General features: G+C 41.9%; 1 protein-coding gene across 1 annotated transcript in view; it reads left to right on the top strand.

Annotated features, from left to right (window-relative positions):
- The window catches only part of LOC113445648 (tumor necrosis factor receptor superfamily member 10A-like), a 49,399-nt gene extending 43,103 nt beyond the window's left edge, over positions 1-6,296 (top strand). The window contains exons 9-10 of the mRNA XM_087938865.1: positions 926-989; positions 4,424-6,296. Of these exons, the coding sequence (XP_087794991.1) occupies positions 926-989; positions 4,424-4,713 (354 nt within the window). The 3' untranslated portion in view covers positions 4,714-6,296. The remainder of the gene's footprint in view (positions 1-925; positions 990-4,423) is intronic.
- Positions 6,297-17,812: the final 11,516 nt, after the last annotated feature.

Here is a 17,812-nt window from a genome sequence, read left to right as displayed (position 1 = left end):
CCAGTTAGAGATTTGGAGGCAGAAATTCTGGTAGCTTAGTTATAATCTTTGCAAGATAAGAACGGAATGCACTTTCGTTTCCAAACTTGCTGCCCTGCTCTTTCAAATTTCTTTCCTCCCCATCTCCTTCTGCTCATGGCAACTCCAAAACAGGCATAGAAATGTTTTATGAGTTGACATTTAGCAGTGTTGTGGTTAGCTGGCAGCAGGTGCGGACAGCTGAGGAGAGCAAGGACTCAGATGAGGGGCCAGGACCATTAGGGAGTGGACTGCTGCCTCAGAGATTGTGGGGGCTGGCAGCAGTGATGAGGAGGTTTCTGAGGAGCCTGTGCCCTGTGCGCGTGTTTGCAGGATTGCTCGTAGGAAAGAGCAGCTACAACAGAATGGGCGACTCGGGAGTAAGGCTGCAAGGTAATGGCCCCTCCTTCAAGAAGATAAAAGCCAGCTGTGAATCAGATGTTCTTTGCAGAAGGCAAAGACGTTTTGAAACTCCAGCCTCGTGGACATTCCAATATCCTTAGTTTGTATTTGAATATTCTTGTGTTCCAAATTATTTCTTGTCTGTTATCTTTTGGCAAGTCTCGCACAGTTTGCCAAGGCTTGTGCTTATCACAGCTAGTTACAGGTATTTTGTAAAAGCATTACAAGGTTTCTGATCCTTTTGGATTGTGTTTGATTTGTTGGAAAAGGGTGTGGGGCAGAACAAGCAGTTTGAAAGCATGCAAATGCAAGTAGATAAATAGGTACCACTTCAGTGTGAAAGTAACAACGTTCCGTGCACCTTAGGGTATAGTGGATGCTGGCCACATGGAAATGTCTTCAGACAACACTGGTTCTCCTGCTAAGAAACTGAGGCGAGCACCACTGGAATCAGACATGACTGGGCAAGAGAAACCTTTACCTTTTCTATTCTTTCTCATTATAGGTAGGTCGAGGACATGCAGCAATGAAGAAATTAGTTCCTGTAAATGGCAGGAACCCAACAGAAAGTAAGTGCTCTTAAATTCTTTCAAGTTAATCTGGCTTCTTTTTGCCAGAACTCTCCTTGAACTATAATGGTATTAGGTATATAGTAAAACTAGAACATAGAACAGTAGGGTTGGAAAGGATCTAACCCTCTGCTTGACCCTGTATCATTGTGGACAAATGGTTGGCCAGTCTTTTCTTCAAAACCTCCAGTGATAAAGCACCCACAACTTCTGGATGTAAGTTATTCTACTGTTGATTATTCACACTGACCGGTACCATAATTTCTCCTTGGTTCTCTCTTAGTTGGATCTCTCTTTGATAAGCTTCCACCCATTGCTTCTTGTCCTTCTGGATTCACAATCCAACATTGTACTCTATTCTTTCCTCTTAGAAGTGCTTCACTGACTCCACCAAGGATATTCCTTTCCCTTCCTCACCTTTCTATCGTCTGCTGCTTCCAAATCAGATCCAGTGTTCGAGAGATGCTCAGCCTCACTGGCTCAGTTTTTACCACAATCCAGTTAGGATTTATCTCCTATTGGTTCTACATTATTAAGAAGGAGGGATATGTGGACATACCTGGAAGTCGCCAGGGTTGTAAAACACTGCTGTAGAAAAATGAAGGCAAAATTTGGTCTTCTCTTTCATTCCTGCTTCCAGGTGAGACCTTAGAGGTGTCAACGTTGCTCATGTTTTAACAGATTAAAGAGTTGGATGGGACCTCCTATCGTAGGTCATCCAGTCCAACCCACCGCCCAAGCAAGAGAACCTACCCCATTTCTGACGGATGCCAGTCCAATCTCTTCTTGAAAGTCTCAAGTGATGAAGCTCCCACAACTTCTGAGGGCAACTTCTGTTCCATTGGTTGATTATTCTCACTGTCAGAAAGTTTCTCCTTATCTCCAGGTTGAATCTCTCCTTGTTCAGTTTCCATCCATTATTCCTTGTCTGGCCTTCAGGTGCTTTGGAAAATAGCTTGACCCCTTCCTCCTCTCTGGGGCAGGCCCTCAAATATTGGAAGCCTGCTATCCTGTCTCCCCTGGTCCTTCTCTTCACTACACTAGCCATGTCCAACTCCTGTAACCGTTCTTCATCTTTTAATCTCTAGTCCCCTAATCATCCTGGTTGCTCTTCTCTGCACTTTTTCTAGAGCCTCAACATCTTTTATATAATGTGGTGACCAAAACTGGATGCAGTATTCTAGTATGGTCTTACTAAGGCTTTATAGCGTGATATTAGTACCTCACTTGATCTTGATTGTATCCCTCTGTTAATGCGATTTAGGATTGCATTAACTTTTGGCTGCTGCAGCATGTCTGGCTCATATTTAGCTGGTTGTCCACTAAGATTCCAAGATCCCTCTCACAGTTGCTAGTATTGAACCTGGTTTCACCCAGTCTATATGTGTACATACATATTTACACACATTTAGTTCCCTGTAATTTGTATGGGATATCCGGTTCCAATACACTTGTGCTTTCTAAAGTGGGAGCAGTTGTAAAGCAATCCTGAATAAACTCTGTCATCCAAGCTAGTATAGTGTGGGTTTCTGTAACTCATGGATGTTGGAGTAGAGAAATGAATTGGGAGCATCAGAAAGCTAAGTTCTGGTCTTCCAGGGCGATCCAAGGGAGCCCATAGAACAGTGGCAACTTCAAGATAGGTGGACTTCAACTCCCAGAATTCTTCAGCCAATAAGGCTGGTTGGGGAATTCTGGGTGTTGAAGTCCACTTATCTTGAAGTTACCAATGTCCAGAAACACTGACCATAGAGACATTGATACAAAATTTCTCTTTCATTCCCAGATGATACCAGGGGGTGTTTTTCAGTGGATGTGGGAGAGGGACTGTGGGTCCCTTTTCAATTCCACATATTTAAATGCAAGTAAATTGTTTAACAAGTTCTAATCACATTTCCTCGGCACTACTGGTGCTTGTTTTTTTAAAGGCAGAATATGGGAAGGCGGGAGCAGGCGATGTTTGCTTTTTCAACTAGGCCTTTCCCCGTTATTCAAAGCACCTCATACCAGGAGTGATAAAAGCTGCCTTGTTAAATTTACAGACTAGTTTTTCTAGTTCCTGTGAAACCACAAGGCTAGCGCTATCAGAATCTGTGCTGACTTGAAGACACTAGCATGAAGTCAACTTTGGTTGCAGACATGGCTAGTTTTGCTTGTCTTGCTCAGTCTTCACCATCATCTGTGCAGTTTGGTTTGGTTTTCAGGGAGAATTTTATGTTCATCTCCTTTATTTATCCATCTGTTTGTTTTCTATTCTATTGAGTTTTGTGGGGGGTTGCATTTCAAGAGAGAGGGGGGGCTATCTTACTTCATCCCCATTGCTGACATCCACCAACAATTATTTGAAAAATGTAGCTTCGCTTTTATAAGGACAAACAACTGAGTTACACAACTCTTGAGTCTAAAAAGGTCCTTGCAAATGTCCCAGAATTTCCCCATAGCAATTCATGCAGCTGGGAAATCAGAAGCAGCTGTTTAATTCTCCCCCTCCTCCTCCTCCTCCTCCTCTTCCTCCTAATGACACAACAGTGGTAGGACTCATCTATGGGGGGCGGAAATGAGTCTGCCTACCGAGATGAAGTGGACCGGTTGCTTTTGAGGTGTGGAGACCATAACTTGGTCCTCAACACCAATAAGACCAAGGAGCTTAGAGTGGACTATAGAAGGAACAGATCAGACATCCAGCCCTGGTTTATCAATGGAGACCGAGTGGAGCAAGTGGGCAGTTTTAAGTTTCTGGGTGTTACTCTAAAAGAGGACCTGACCTGGGATGCTCACATTGCAGCCCTGGTCAAAAGGGCCCAGCAGAGATTAGACTACCTGAGGCTTCTCAGGAAACAACAACTGAATGAAAAACTGCTGGTGACCTTCTACCACAGAGAGTATCTTAACTTATTGCACCTCTGTATGGTTTGCCAATTGCAGATAGGCAGATAGGACAGCACTCCAGAGGGTTCACATCATTGCCCAGAGGATCATTGGTTGCCCTCTCCCCTCTTTGGAAAAGCCTCTTTATAGCTCCTGCTGCCTTAAGAAAATTCAAAACATCCTCAAAGATCCATCTCATCCTGGGCATCCCTTATTTTTGAACTATTACCAGTTGGCAGATGGTACAGGACAATAAAAACAAGGACAAACAGGCTGAAAAACAGCTTCGATCCCAGGGCAGTAGCTCTTTTGAATTCTTCTGTACAGTGCAATGTGGTGCGGGTATTGGAGTTTTCAATTCAGTGTGTGGAGTGTGGAGAATGTGTGTGTTTATTTTCATAGTCATACATTGTACACTGAAGATGGTATTTAATTTCGTTGTACAAGGTGCCATGACAATAAAGTAAACTAAACTAAACTCCTCCTGGTCACCCTCCTCCTCCTCCTCCTTGTACTTCTTCCCCTCCTCCTTTTATCTAACTCAAATTGCTCCTATTCCTTTCTAGCTCTGAGTCGATCTTTTGACACCTTCATCAACAAGGTGCCCCCCAAGGACTGGAAGAGGTTCATGAGGCTCCTCAAGTTGACCGACAATGAAATTGACTCAGCAGAAAAATCTTCACAATATGGGAATGAGCAGCATTATCAAATGCTAAGGACCTGGCTGGACAAGAACGGCCAGGCAGCCACCTTGAGTGTCCTTCTGGACGTGCTCAGTAGCATGGACTTAAAGGGTATTGCGGAAGAAGTCACATCGGCTCTCATCTCTCAACATTTCTATGTGTACGAAGAGTAGGTTCTTGGTTCCTTCTTGACCATCTGGAAAAATGAGAAGGAGTGGCTAGCTTCTTCTCACCAAGACATACATTGTTTACATTTTAAACCAAGCCAGCGCTGCCTTTCCCCAAGAAGGTGTGTTTTTTTTAATTTAAATATTGGTAGCTAGGACTGTGCTGGACCTTAGACTCCAAGTCAAAATATGCTTTCAGAGTAGATGTGGATTATGGCAGCCACAATCGTTTCCCTGTCCTTACAGAAATTGTGTCCTTTGACAAACTTTGCCAGGTCACCATTTAATCTCAGGAAAATACACCCCTGGAGTTAAGGAGGTGCCAAGCCGTGGCTTAGATTTTGGGCTTTGGGCTCACTTGACGCTTCCTTTCTTTATTCAACCTGGGTTTTCTAAGGATGCATAACTGCTCTTTAAGCCCCACCCACCCCCAAAATCCGTTTCTCTAAAGAGGTGCAATGCGAATTTGGCTTTTCAGAAATTATCAAGTATTACTACACCGGAGTTATTTTGAAAGCTGTCCCATTTTTTTCAGTACAAATGATGTTTTTTCTTTCCCCCATGAAAGTTATTTTTGATGGCCAAATGGATCTTTTTCAATTATCAGTATAAATTCTGTATTTTTTAAAATAATAATAATTTGTATTAGGCAAATTTGGGGGTCACATTTTTTTGAATGTGATGTGAACAAAAAGAGTTTAAGGGAAATCATCTTTGTACATGTGTATAAAGTGTTTGCTTCTAAATCCTGCTGCTATTTAAGCACAAAAGGAACCTCCACAAATAAGAACAATCCTTTCACTTGATGGGGCTAGTATTTGCCGTTCTGTTGACACTGTGAAGTTTTTCGTACGTTTTCTGCTGAATTGAATTCTCCTGGGTAGAAAATGCCAAATCTTCAACACGGATTTCTTGTATCTACGTCTCTGGGTGCTGTGTATAGAGGCGAGAAATACTCCGTCCCTTAATTCAATACAGCAGGGGTCCCCAGCCCATGGGCCACGACCCGCTTGTAGGCCGTGGCCTATTTGCAACCGGGCCACACATGAGTGATGTGCTGGTGTGTAAGAACCTGGGAAGGTTGGGATACGCGGCAATAGAGTATATTATGGAGCTATCCTTAAGAAAATTTCTTCTGCAAGGACTAGAAGCATTTTCTCTTCTTTTTAATTCAGGGAAAATTAATTCTCTCAAGAAATGAAATACTATGCCCGAAATTATTTTCCATCTCCGTTTTAAAACAAGCTATTTATAAACATTTCTCTAAAGAAGGGATTGTTCTTAAAAGCACTATGGAGGTCTCTAGGAATCTCTTTTCAGTAGGAAGTTTGAGAAGAGAGGACAGAAGGATTTTCCAATTACTTGTTTACAATTTAGCATTAATGCGCATTCTACAGGGCAGGATCCAGATCATCTGCAAGAGAATTATGTATAGCATGCTGATGAAATCAGCCCGAGTTCATTTAACTTTTTAAAATAGCCTGTTAATTTGAGTTCCTTAAAAATACGTGCCTGTATTTGCTGCTGGAAGGTCAAAATAGGAGCATTAAAAAAAGAAAAGTGCTGATCTTTAAAAAAAAAATGTTACCAAAATAATAATAATATATATATATCTCCCTGGTAATTGAAGTTCTTTAATTGCAAGGTCCTATTTCTGGACCTTGCATGGTCCAGAAATGTGCCTTTGTGCACATTTGCAGTAAATGTGACAAGGGTTTTATTTATGGCAATTTTAAAAACATGCTTATGAATATTTTATTTTATAAATTATTAGTCTGGACCACAAGAAAGGGGCGATTTGGCCAATCGCACTCCGTGTATTTACAAGCAAATGTTTGAGGTTGTCAATTGTGGAGCTCTGCTCCGTTCCCTCGGTCTCATCCTTCATGCTGAAGGACAATTTCCACCGATCCTTCTTCCTGGGATTAATTAAAAATGCAAGAAAATCACCCTAGGAGAGACATGTCCCACCCCCTCCTGTTTTCTTCTCCCTGATGAAATTCTCCTGAAAAAATATGCTTATTATTCTCAATGTATTGAGCAGATAGATAAGAGATTACTCTAAATTCGAAGTTGGAAGTGATAAAAACAGCTAATAACTGGGATGGTTAAAATAAGCCCCCACCCTCCACTAACTCACCTCAATTAGAGAATATATCTATCTTGATATGAGTGGTGCTGTGGTCTAGAGGGTGGAGCTATCGCCTCACAGTCAGGAGGCTGTGAGTTCAATCCTAGGTAGAGGCAGGTATTTCTGGGCACAATGAGAATTTATCTGCTGAGCAAAATGGCATCTGGCCAATCTGATCCAGCTGTGATATATTGGGCAGGTTCCTGGCAGTTTGTTCTCATTTCTAGGGACTTGACACTCATGCAACGCTTCCAAATAAGAGGAAGAGGAGCAGGGATAGATTGATCGCCAACCCCCCACTTAATTTATGTGAAACCTCACTTGTTGGATTTTTTTTTTTTACAATGGTCCTCTTTGGTTCCATTTAAAAATTATGTTTTTTTAAAAAAAATAAAGCCTCCCCCCACCATAGATTTATAGGTGTGAGTTATTCCCCCTTTGGGGTTTGAACTATGCTTGCAAAAAATAAAATAAAAATCAGGACCAAAGTGACTTTCATGAGTGAGATTTTGGCAACGTGAGGAGTATATTTTTTTAAAAAAAAAAAAAAACTCCTAAAAAGCTACAATTTGTGGCACTGAGCCTGCCAATCAGTCCATCAGGATAGAATCTTTTGGATTGAGTTGAAATTCCAAGAAAAGTTCAGTTGACCTTGACTTCACTGAGATCTTGCAACATCTTGGTTTTTCCACCCCTTTAATCTGTGATACCAGTTCTCCTTTGAGGCTGTAAGCGCGTCAGTGCCTTCACATCCCTCTTGTTAGGGTCAAAGGTGGCCCCGAAGTTGTGTAGAACCACCGGCCTTCATGCACTGACCTCCTTTCAGTGTTGAATTCGCTGCTTTTGACATGCCACGTTTGATTCTGGATAAAGACTATTCGTGTTTGATAGTTGGTTTTATTCAGTTCTCTCTGTTCCATGTCATGGCATTGCTGTTTGGCTAGCTTACTGTGCTAGCCCTGTGTCCTTGATCCCGGACAATATTTGAATGACAGTGTTTTAGTAGTCAACAATTTAATTCAAGAGGGGTGCGTGGGTGGAAGGAAAGCAGAGAAGATTGCAAGGTTGAGTGGCCCTGCCATCTTTCCATTCCCAGAAGGACCGTCCAACAGATTCCTTGCGTGGACAACTGGATAAGCCTCCATATCCAGTTTACTCAGCTGTGACTTTACACGGTGACTTACAGTTTTGAGTGAAAATAACATGTTGTTTTTTTAAAAAAAATAAAATCAGGGTGAATTTGAATTTGCCTTACTCTGTGGCATTTCCAGAGGCCAATAAAAATGCCAGAGAGCCATGAGAATGTTAATTCGGTATGGAATCACTGCAGCATTAAAGAGAAGGGGGTGCATAATGATAGACCCCCCTGAGCCAGTTTTTAAAATCTTGAAGTCTCCTGTGTGCATTTTGCATGTGGTACGTGACGGAAGTCCTGATGACCAAGTCCATCTGATTAAATTTTTGTGGATTTGGAAGACCTGTAAATCTTTGAGATTCAACTTATTCCTATCTGATGTATTGGCTGAACCCATAGGGTGGTAAGAAGCCCAGATCAGCTGGGATCTGGATCCTGCCAAAGGTAGAATGCCATGTTTGTACCACAATTAGGGAACGAAAGACGGTGTGTAAATAGTTAACCTTCAAATTGAAGTCTGTTTCAAAGTTGTATCTGTTTGTAGATATTTAAGTTTATAATATTTTTTTTCCGTTTTTTTCTTCTTTTTGAATGTTTTGTTCATGTAGAAATATCAACTTAAGTATTTTAGATAGTAGGACTCTTTAAAAAAAATAGTATTCAAATTTGTGTAAATCCTTGTTTACACACTTGCTTTTTGCTTCTTGTGCGTTAAAAGTTACAATGAAAGCAGGTTGATGAAGCTATTATGAAATTCCGTTTTGCAATAAATAACATTAAAAATTGCTCACTGTTGTACAGTCTGTTAAGATATATTTCTACTGTAGTGTTAAGCAAACAGAAGAAATGTTCTTTTCTTGTTTTTGGTATTAACTTTTCTCCCCAACTTTTTGTGTTCTTCATCATTAAATCCCTCAACAGCCCACCCCCCAATGAGAGGGAAAAAGAGGATGGGAATCAAATCTTCACTGGATTCAAATTTACCATACTACTTAGTGGTGGGATTCCAAATTTTTTTACTACCGGTTCTGTGGGCATGGCTTGGTGGGCGTGGTAGGGGAAGTTTACTTCAAAATCCCCATTCCCTCCCCACCCCGCTAACCTGCTTTCCAGCTCCGTTCTCCTGTGCAGGGCAACAGAAGAAAATTCAGCCAATCAACTGGGACTCAATGAGAGGCAGAGAATAGATGGGGGCGGGACCAGTCGGAGGTGGCATTTGCTGGTTCTCTGAACTACTCAAAATTTCCACTACCAGTTCTCCAGAACTGGTCAGAACCTGCTAAATACCCCCTCTGCTACTTCTGGATTATTTCTTTTTTAAAAAAATGAGGGGTTAGTTTGACTCTCTGCATATTCTCTTCTATCTTGTATCTACGTGACTCAATCAAAAATTTCAGGATATGAGCAAGTGAGCTTTGTGCTACAATCCTGAAGTCAGCTCCAGGTTTGGGACACAGGGACTAGGCAGGTTACCTTTAACATGAACCCAGCAGAAAATATGAGACCAACTATCCACCCTCTATGGGAGTTGGGCTACAATTTTCAGAATTCCCAATTGACATTATTTCTTGAGTAACTGTTAATTAATTTACCTTTGCAATTCACTACAAGATGTGGTGCTGGCCACCAGTTTGGCTGGTGGCTTCCAAAAAAAATTGGATTAGTTCACGGGAGTCAGTGCAGTGGTGGTATGCTATCAGTTTGGCCCGGTTCATGTGAACCAGTAGTAAAAATCACTACCAGTTCAGCCCAGCCAGCAATTTAAAAAAAGCCTCCGATCAGCTGAAAGGAGGAAAGACTGAAAAGCGCATGGGAGGGAGGGAGGGTCGCTCCTAGCTTGTTCTGACCCAAGCCTTGTTCAAATCAAACACAAAGTATGTATAAAAGCAAACCTTTTTAATGTGGTGCTGTGAATTCTGTGCATTCACAGCCAAGAGTCATTCAAAACTAATTGTCCCTTTCAAGGTTGTGAAAGGCTGCCAAGAACAAAAGACCAATTGTAGATAAATATCCAAAGCCAGAAGTTTCAAAAAAACAAACCAGAGTAAGCAGGGCTTCAACGAGGACTGAGTAGAAAGAACTTCTTTGCTTCCTGCAAAGAAGCCAATCCCGAAGGCTGGCTTTTATCCCTTATGGGAGGGGCCATCACCTTCCAGCCTTACTGCCAAGTCACCCATGCTGCTACTGCTGCTCTTTCCTTCGGGAAGCCCTGAGCACATGCGCACTGAGCACAGGCTCCTCAGGGTCACTGCTGCCAGACTCCTGCCAGACTCCACAACATCCAAAGGCAGCACCCCACTCTCCGTTAGTCCTGGCCCCATCCCTGCATCACCCTCAGGCCCCTCATCTGAGTCCTCGCTCTCCGAGACCTCAGCCATCTGCATGCGCGATCACCCACTGAACTGGTAGTGACTAAGGTAGGATCCCACTACTGAGTCAGTGGCTATCAGCAATCAACATCTGCCTCTCAAGGCCATCTTCTAGAACAGTGGCCCCCAACCTTTTTTGTGCCACGGCCCGGTACTGGCATCACAAAATGATCCGCAGCCCGGTACCAGCATCAGCACGCATGACAAGGCAAGGCGAGCCGAGCGACCGGCCAGCCAGCCCTCCCCTGCTTCTCCCCACCACCTTCAACTCCTCCTTTGTACCTTTGTCGATGGGCTTCGCTTCGGGACGGTCACTCGGCTCGCCTTGCCTTGGGTGCTGAAAGAATCCTCGTGCCTTAGTTTCGTTCGAAGCCCCCCACTTCGATGAAACTAAGGTGCGAGGATTCCTTCAGGACCCAAATGCCGCTTTCCAACCGGAAAAGCTCACCTGGAAGCACTTTCTCGTCAAACAAGATGGCGGCGCCCAGCAAACCGGTGGCCTGGTAGGAAATGTTCCACGGACCAGTACCGGTCCGCGGCCCGGTGGTTGGGGACCCCTGTGCTAGAAGACTAGTGGGGTTCCTTCTGCAGTTGGTCAACAACAGTGAGAAGATTGCTGGGTTGATCCAGCAGGGCGCTGCTTCTGTTCCAAATGTTTAAATCAATATTTCACACTTTGGAAGTGTGAAACCTTTTATTCATTTGCTTCCTCCCTTTCCTACATATTGAAATATTGAAAACGTCTTGAAAGAAGTTTAGCAGTGAAAGGCACTCTCCTAATAATTAGCATCCGATATCCAATCTATGGCAGGGGGCACAGTGGCCTATTGGTTAAGACGCTGGGCTTGTTGACCAGAACGTAACCAGTTTGAGACCCAAGTGCCGTGTGACAGGGTGAGCTCCCGTTTGTGCCCCAGCTCCTACCAACCTACCATTTTGAAAGCATGCAAATACAAGTAGATAAATAGGTACCACTACGGTGGGAAGGTAACAGCATTCCATGCTCTTCGGTATATGGTCATGCTGACCACATGATCATGGAAGCATCTTCAGACTACGCTGGCTCCCTGAGCAAGGAAACGGAGATGGGCATCGTCCCACTGAGTCAGACACGAGTGTTCAGGGGAAACCTTTACCTTTATCCAATCTACAGAGTGAAAGGAAATGTGGTATATTCTGTTTGCAGCCATTATATCAGTTCAGACTTGCTACTAAAATTGATCTGTTTCTCACATTGTGATAAACCATTATGTGATTTAATTGCTTAATTCTGATGTGGGATGTTGTATGAATCTAATCTTACCAATCCAAAAGTAGGCTTATCAAGAAAAGTATGTCCTTTGTGCCATGTGACCGCAATCAGAACTTGGTGCTTGGTTTGTATCCTCCTTGAGAAAAGGGATTCGTATTTTTAAACTCTTGAGGTGCTTTCAGTCCATTTATTATTGTTTGCATCAATAGACTTCAAGTCAGTTCATTTTGTCTTGGATCCAGCTGCTTGTTCACCACTATAGCTTTCTGCTCATAAGCTTGTCAAATCTAGGAAGATTGGATATATACTGTAATGATGGATGGATGGATGGATGGATGGATGGATGGATAAATAGATGATAGATGATAGATAGATAGATAGATAGATAGATAGATAGATAGATAGATAGATAGATAGATAGATAGATAGATAGATAATAGAAATAGATAGGTGATGGAGAGAGAGAGAGAGAGAGAGATGAATGGATGATAGAGATAGATAGATGATAGATAGATATAAATGGATGGATGGATGGATAGCTAAAGATAGATAGATAGATAGATAGATAGATAGATAGATAGATAGATAGATAGATAATAGATAGATAGATAGAAAGATAGATAGATATAAATGGATGGATGGATAGATATAAATGGATGGATGGATGGATAGATAGATATGGATGGATGGACAGACGGACAGATGGATGGATAGATACAGTAGATAGATAGATAGATAGATAGATAGATAGATAGATAGATAGATAGATAGATATAGATAGACAGATAGATGATAGAAATAGATAGGTGATAGAGAGAGACAGAGACAGAGAGAGAGAGAGAGAGATGGATGATAGAGATACATAGATGATAGATAGATATAAATGGATGGATGGATAGCTAAATAGATATTGATAGATGATAGATAGAGGTGGATGGATAGATAGATAGATAGATAGATAGATAAATAGATAGACAGACAGATAGGTAGATAGATATAGATAGATAGATAGATAGATAGATAGATAGATAGATAGATAGATAGATAGATAGATAGATATGGATGGATGGATAGACAGATAGATATGGATGGATGGACGGACAGATGGATGAATGGATAGATAGATACAGTAGATAGAGAGAGAGAGATAAATAGATATAAATGGATGGATAGATATAGATGGATAGATAGAAAGATACATAGATAGATGATAGATAGATAGGTGATAGATAAGTGATAGAAATAGATAGATAGGTGATAGAGATAGAGATAGAGACAGAGACAGAGAGAGATGGATGATAGAGATAGATAGATGATAGATAGAGGTGGGTGGATGGATGGATAGATAGATAGAAAGAAAGAAATGGATGGATGGATGGATGGATGGATGGATGGACAGACAGATGGTTGGATGGATAGATAGATACAATAGATAGATACAATAGATAGATAGATAATAGATAGATAGATAGATAGATAGATAGATAGATAGATAGATAGATAGATAGATAGATAGATAGATAGAGACAGGCAGATATAGGTAGGTAGGTAGGTAGGTAGGTAGGTAGGTGGATATAGATAATCACTGATGCTCTGGTAAGTGGAATTCTATGTTTGTGGTTGTATAGAATGCACAATTTCTGAATTCTGACCTGAATCTGGAGTATTATAACATGCCACTTTATTTATCAGCACAGACAAGCTTGTCTCTTGCCTGTATGGATTCATACTCTAAACCTTCAGAACCCAGAGCAATGGTTTAAAAATGCCAGGACATTGTTTGGAGGCAGGACATTGGATAAGCATGACAGGCCATTCTCAAGTTTAGTGGTTGTCCAAAGTTACAACGGCACTGAGAAACGTGGCCTATCTGGTTGACCTAGTTAAGACTGCCATAGAGTCCCCAGTCAAGTGGTCAAAATCCAGGTACTTGGCAACTGGCATTTATGATGGTCTCATCATTCCAGGGTCATGTGATCACTGTTTGCAACCTTCCCAGGGGGCTACTGACAAGCCAGGTAAGTGGGAAAGGTTGGGTTCTCTTAACAGCCGTTTACAATTGCAACAAAAAAGGTGGCAACATTGAGTTGGACTGATGTGAGAATCGCCTTTCTTAGCAATGAAAATTCTGGACTCAACTTTGGCCATAACTCAAGCACTACTTGTACCAGTTGGAGAAATAGCCTAGAACATACGATCAATGGTTGCAGGAACTGGGCATGGCTAGTCTAGTGAAAGGGAAGGACCAGTGGAGGCATGATAGCGCTCTTCCAATATTTGGGGAGCTGCCACAGAGAGGAGGAAGTGGTCAAGCTATTGTCCAAAGCACATTTATTTATTTATTTATTTTTATTTGTCAATTGTTTACAAGATAGTAGGTATAAGTAAAAACATAGTTATGAATACATGGATACATATAAGGGACAGTAGGCACATTGGTGCACTTATGCACGCCCCCTACAGACCTCTTAGGAAAGAGGTGAGGTCAATAGTAGACAATTTAAGGTTAAAGTTTTTGGGGTTTGGGGAAGAAACCACAGAGTCAGGTAGAGTATTCCAGACATTGACCACATCCCATATCTTGCTGAAGTCGTATTTCCTGCAATCAAGTTTGGTGCGATTAACCTTGAGTTTGTATCTATTGTTTGCTCTAGTGTTGTTACGGTTGAAGCTGAAGTATACATTGCAATGTATGATTTTATATACTATACTTAGATCGGATCAAAGGTGGTGTAGTTCTAGGTTTTCTAGGTCTAGAATTTTGAGTCTGGTGGCATAAGGTAATCTACAACGAGCAGAGGAGTGGAGAACTCTTCTTGTGAAATATTTCTGGACTTTCTCAACTGTGTTAATATCAGATGCGTAATGTGGGTTCCAGACTGATGAGCTGTATTGGAATATTGGTCTAGCAAATGTTTTGTATGCTGTAGTTAGTAGTGTAATATTACCAGAGAAAAAGCTACGTAAGATTAGGTTAACAACTCTTAACGCCTTTTTGGCTATGTAGTTACAGTGGGCTCTAGTACTTAGGTCATTAGAAGTGAGTACTCCAAGATCCTTGACAGAGTTTGGATCAACAAGGTCCTGACTATTCAGCCTGTATTTTATTTTCTGGTTTGTTTGTTTGTTTTGCCAGTACATAAGACAGAGCATTTATTTGTTGAGATATGAAGTTGCCATTTGTTTGACCATTCTGATACATAGTCAAGGTCTTTTTGGAGGGTAGCAGTATTGTCTGTGGTGAAGGCCAGACAAAGAATAATGGATGGAAACTAAACAAGAAGAGATTCAACCTGGAAATAAGGAGAAATTTTCTGACAGAACAATCAACCAATGGAACAGAAGCTGCCTTTGGAAGTTGTGGGAGCTTCATCACTAGAGGCTTTCAAGAAGAGACTGGACTGCCATCTGTCAGAAATGGTGTAGGTTCTTCTGCTTGGCTGGGTGGTGGTAGAATAGATGACCTACAAGGTCCCTTACAACTCTGTTAATCTGTACACTCTATACATTCCGTATCCTAATCCAGAATACCCGAAACTCTAGTAAGGCTGCACATTTTCAAACTTGCTTTTGTAAGTGCAAGTCGGTTAAATAAAATAATTAGTACCGGGAATTTTTTATGCCAATATCAGAGTTTATTCTTGAGTCCCGTGAGGATCCCCAAAGAAATTCAAGTTCCAATGCAGGTGACTCACACAGCCTCTTTGCAGCTATTGTTAACTTTCAATAACTACAAGGAGTATGATTTGCAGCTAGGTTGGTGGAGCCTAAAGCCCTGGTGGCGCAGTGGCTAAAGTGACATATTGCAGGCAAACTCTGCCCAGAGTCTAGTTTGACCCTAAAAACAAGGACAAATAGGCTGAAAAACAGCTTCTATCTCAGGGCAATAGCTATATTGAATCCTACTATATAGTGCAATATTAATGCAATATCAGGGGTTTTCAATTCAATTGTACAAGGGTCAATTCAATAGATCAGAGGTCGCCAACCTTTTGGACCTCAGGTACTACCAAACTCATAATTTTAAATCCCGTGGACCAGAGACCCTGGGAAAATCCCCCCAAAAGACTGCAGGAAAATTCCCCACCCCAATTTTCCTACCAATCAATCATTCTTTATTTGGGATTGTAGGATACTGTCTCCAGCTCCGTTCCCTGGGAGAGAGAGAGGGGAGAGAGAAAGAGAGAGACTTTTGGCTTCATGCAAGGAAAGCAGCAGAAGCAGCAGAAGTCTTTCTTTCTCTCCCCCAAACTCCCCTAGAAATGAGTCTTTGTCAGACTTGTCGGGCCGGCGCAGCCTCTTGGAGCAGGAGGCCTTGCAGGGTCCCAAAGACTCATTTCTGGCAGAGTTTGGGGGAGAAAAATACATAATTTTGCTGCTTTCCTTGCATGCAGCCAAAAGCAGAAGAAAAAAGCAGAAAGAAGCAGCCTGGTGGCCAGGCCAGGTGCGTGGGGTGAGTGGGACAAATTCCCCCCTCCGCCCTTTCCCCCCTTCCCTCACCACCTTGTGTTGTTTGTAATGCAAGCGACGCAAGCCTTGTGTTCCCACGGGCCATGTGGGCGGCACAGCCTTGTGTTCCCACGCAGCCTGGATTAATTGCTTTGGAGGGTGTTTCGGGAGTGACATTTCTCTGCGGACTACCAAAATTTTCTCATGGACCACCAGTGGTCTGCGGCCCACTGGTTGGTGACCACTGGTATAGAATGCGAAGGACGTGTGTTTGTGATTTATTTATATAGTTATAATGTACACTGAAGATGGCATTTAATTTTGTTGTAGAAGGTGCAATGACAATAAAGTAAACTAAATTAATAGAATCAAACACATTGTGTTGTTTTCTTTTTCCTTCCGAGGCAATACTTGGGGTACTAGAACATGTCTTCTGACTTCTATTTTAGCAAAGCTATTGTAGGTAAAGCTCACAACACTAAAGCTTTAATTATCTGAAGAACAGTTAGAAGCCCTGGTGGTGCAGTGGTTAGAATCCAGTATTGCAAGCTAACTCTGCTCACTGTCAAGAGTTTGATCCTGACTGGCTCAAGGTTGACTCAGACTTCCATCCTTCTGAGGTCAGTAAAATGAGGACCCAGGTTGTTGTGGGAAATAGGCTGATGTTGTAAAGCAGTATGGGTGGTATATAAGCCTAAATGCTATCGCTACTATTTAGAACAAGGGTCTTCAAACTTGGCAAGTGGACTTCAACTCCCAGAATCCTACACATTGGCAAAAAAAAATCTATATACCAAATACAAGCTAGGCGGATATGACCTTGTTGATGACCCTCACTCTGTCAAGGACCTCGGTGTTCTCATATTGCATAACCTAAGCGCAAAGCTCACTGCAACAGTATTGCCAAAAAGGCTTCAAGAGTTGTAAATTTAATATTACGAAGCTCCTCCTCTGGTAATACTGATTTACAAACTAAAGCATTCACAACCTTTGCTAGAGCAATACTTGAATACAGCTTCGCTGTCTGGAATCCACACTGTATATCAGACATCAATACAATTGAGCAAGTCCAGAAGTATTTTACCAGAAGAGTACTACATTCCTCTGTTCGCAACAGAATACCCTACACCACCAGGCTTGATATTCTAGGCCTAAACAACCTTGAACTATGCCGGCTAAGATTGGACTTAAGCATAGTACATAAAATAATATATTACGTCTTACCAGTTAATGAATATTTCAGCTTTAACCTCAACAACACAAGAGCACACAACAGATATAAACTAAATGTAAACCACTCCAAGCTTGATTGCAGGAAGTACAATTTCAGCAACAGAGTGGTCAACATCTGGAGCTCACTACCTGATTCTGTTGTCACCTGCTCAAACCCCAACTCCTTTACCCTCAAACTAACCTCTATCGACATCACCCCATTCCTAAGAGGTCAGTAAGGGTCGTGCATAAGCACACGATCGTGCCTACCGTCCCTGTCCTATTGTCCCCAATTATTAGTTCCTATTTCTTATATTTAAACTTATGTTTATTCTTGTCCCTATTGTATTGTAAGCTTTTGACAAAACAAATCAATAAAATAAATAGAATTCCTGAGCTAATGTGACTGGAGGAGGAATTCTGGGAGTTGAAGTCCACAAGTCATAAAGCTGTCAAGTTTGAAAACCTCTGATTCAGAAGTACAATTCACCGCTCTGGATTGCCACCCTGTCTTCTTTCCCCGCTTCCAAGCCAAAGACGAGTTCACAACTGTCTCT

Source organism: Pseudonaja textilis, chromosome 9 (genome assembly GCF_049901715.1).
Source record: "Pseudonaja textilis isolate UNSWEBS1 chromosome 9, rPseTex1.2, whole genome shotgun sequence".
Lineage (NCBI taxonomy): Eukaryota > Metazoa > Chordata > Lepidosauria > Squamata > Elapidae > Pseudonaja > Pseudonaja textilis.
This window is presented reverse-complemented; position numbering and strand designations above follow the sequence as displayed.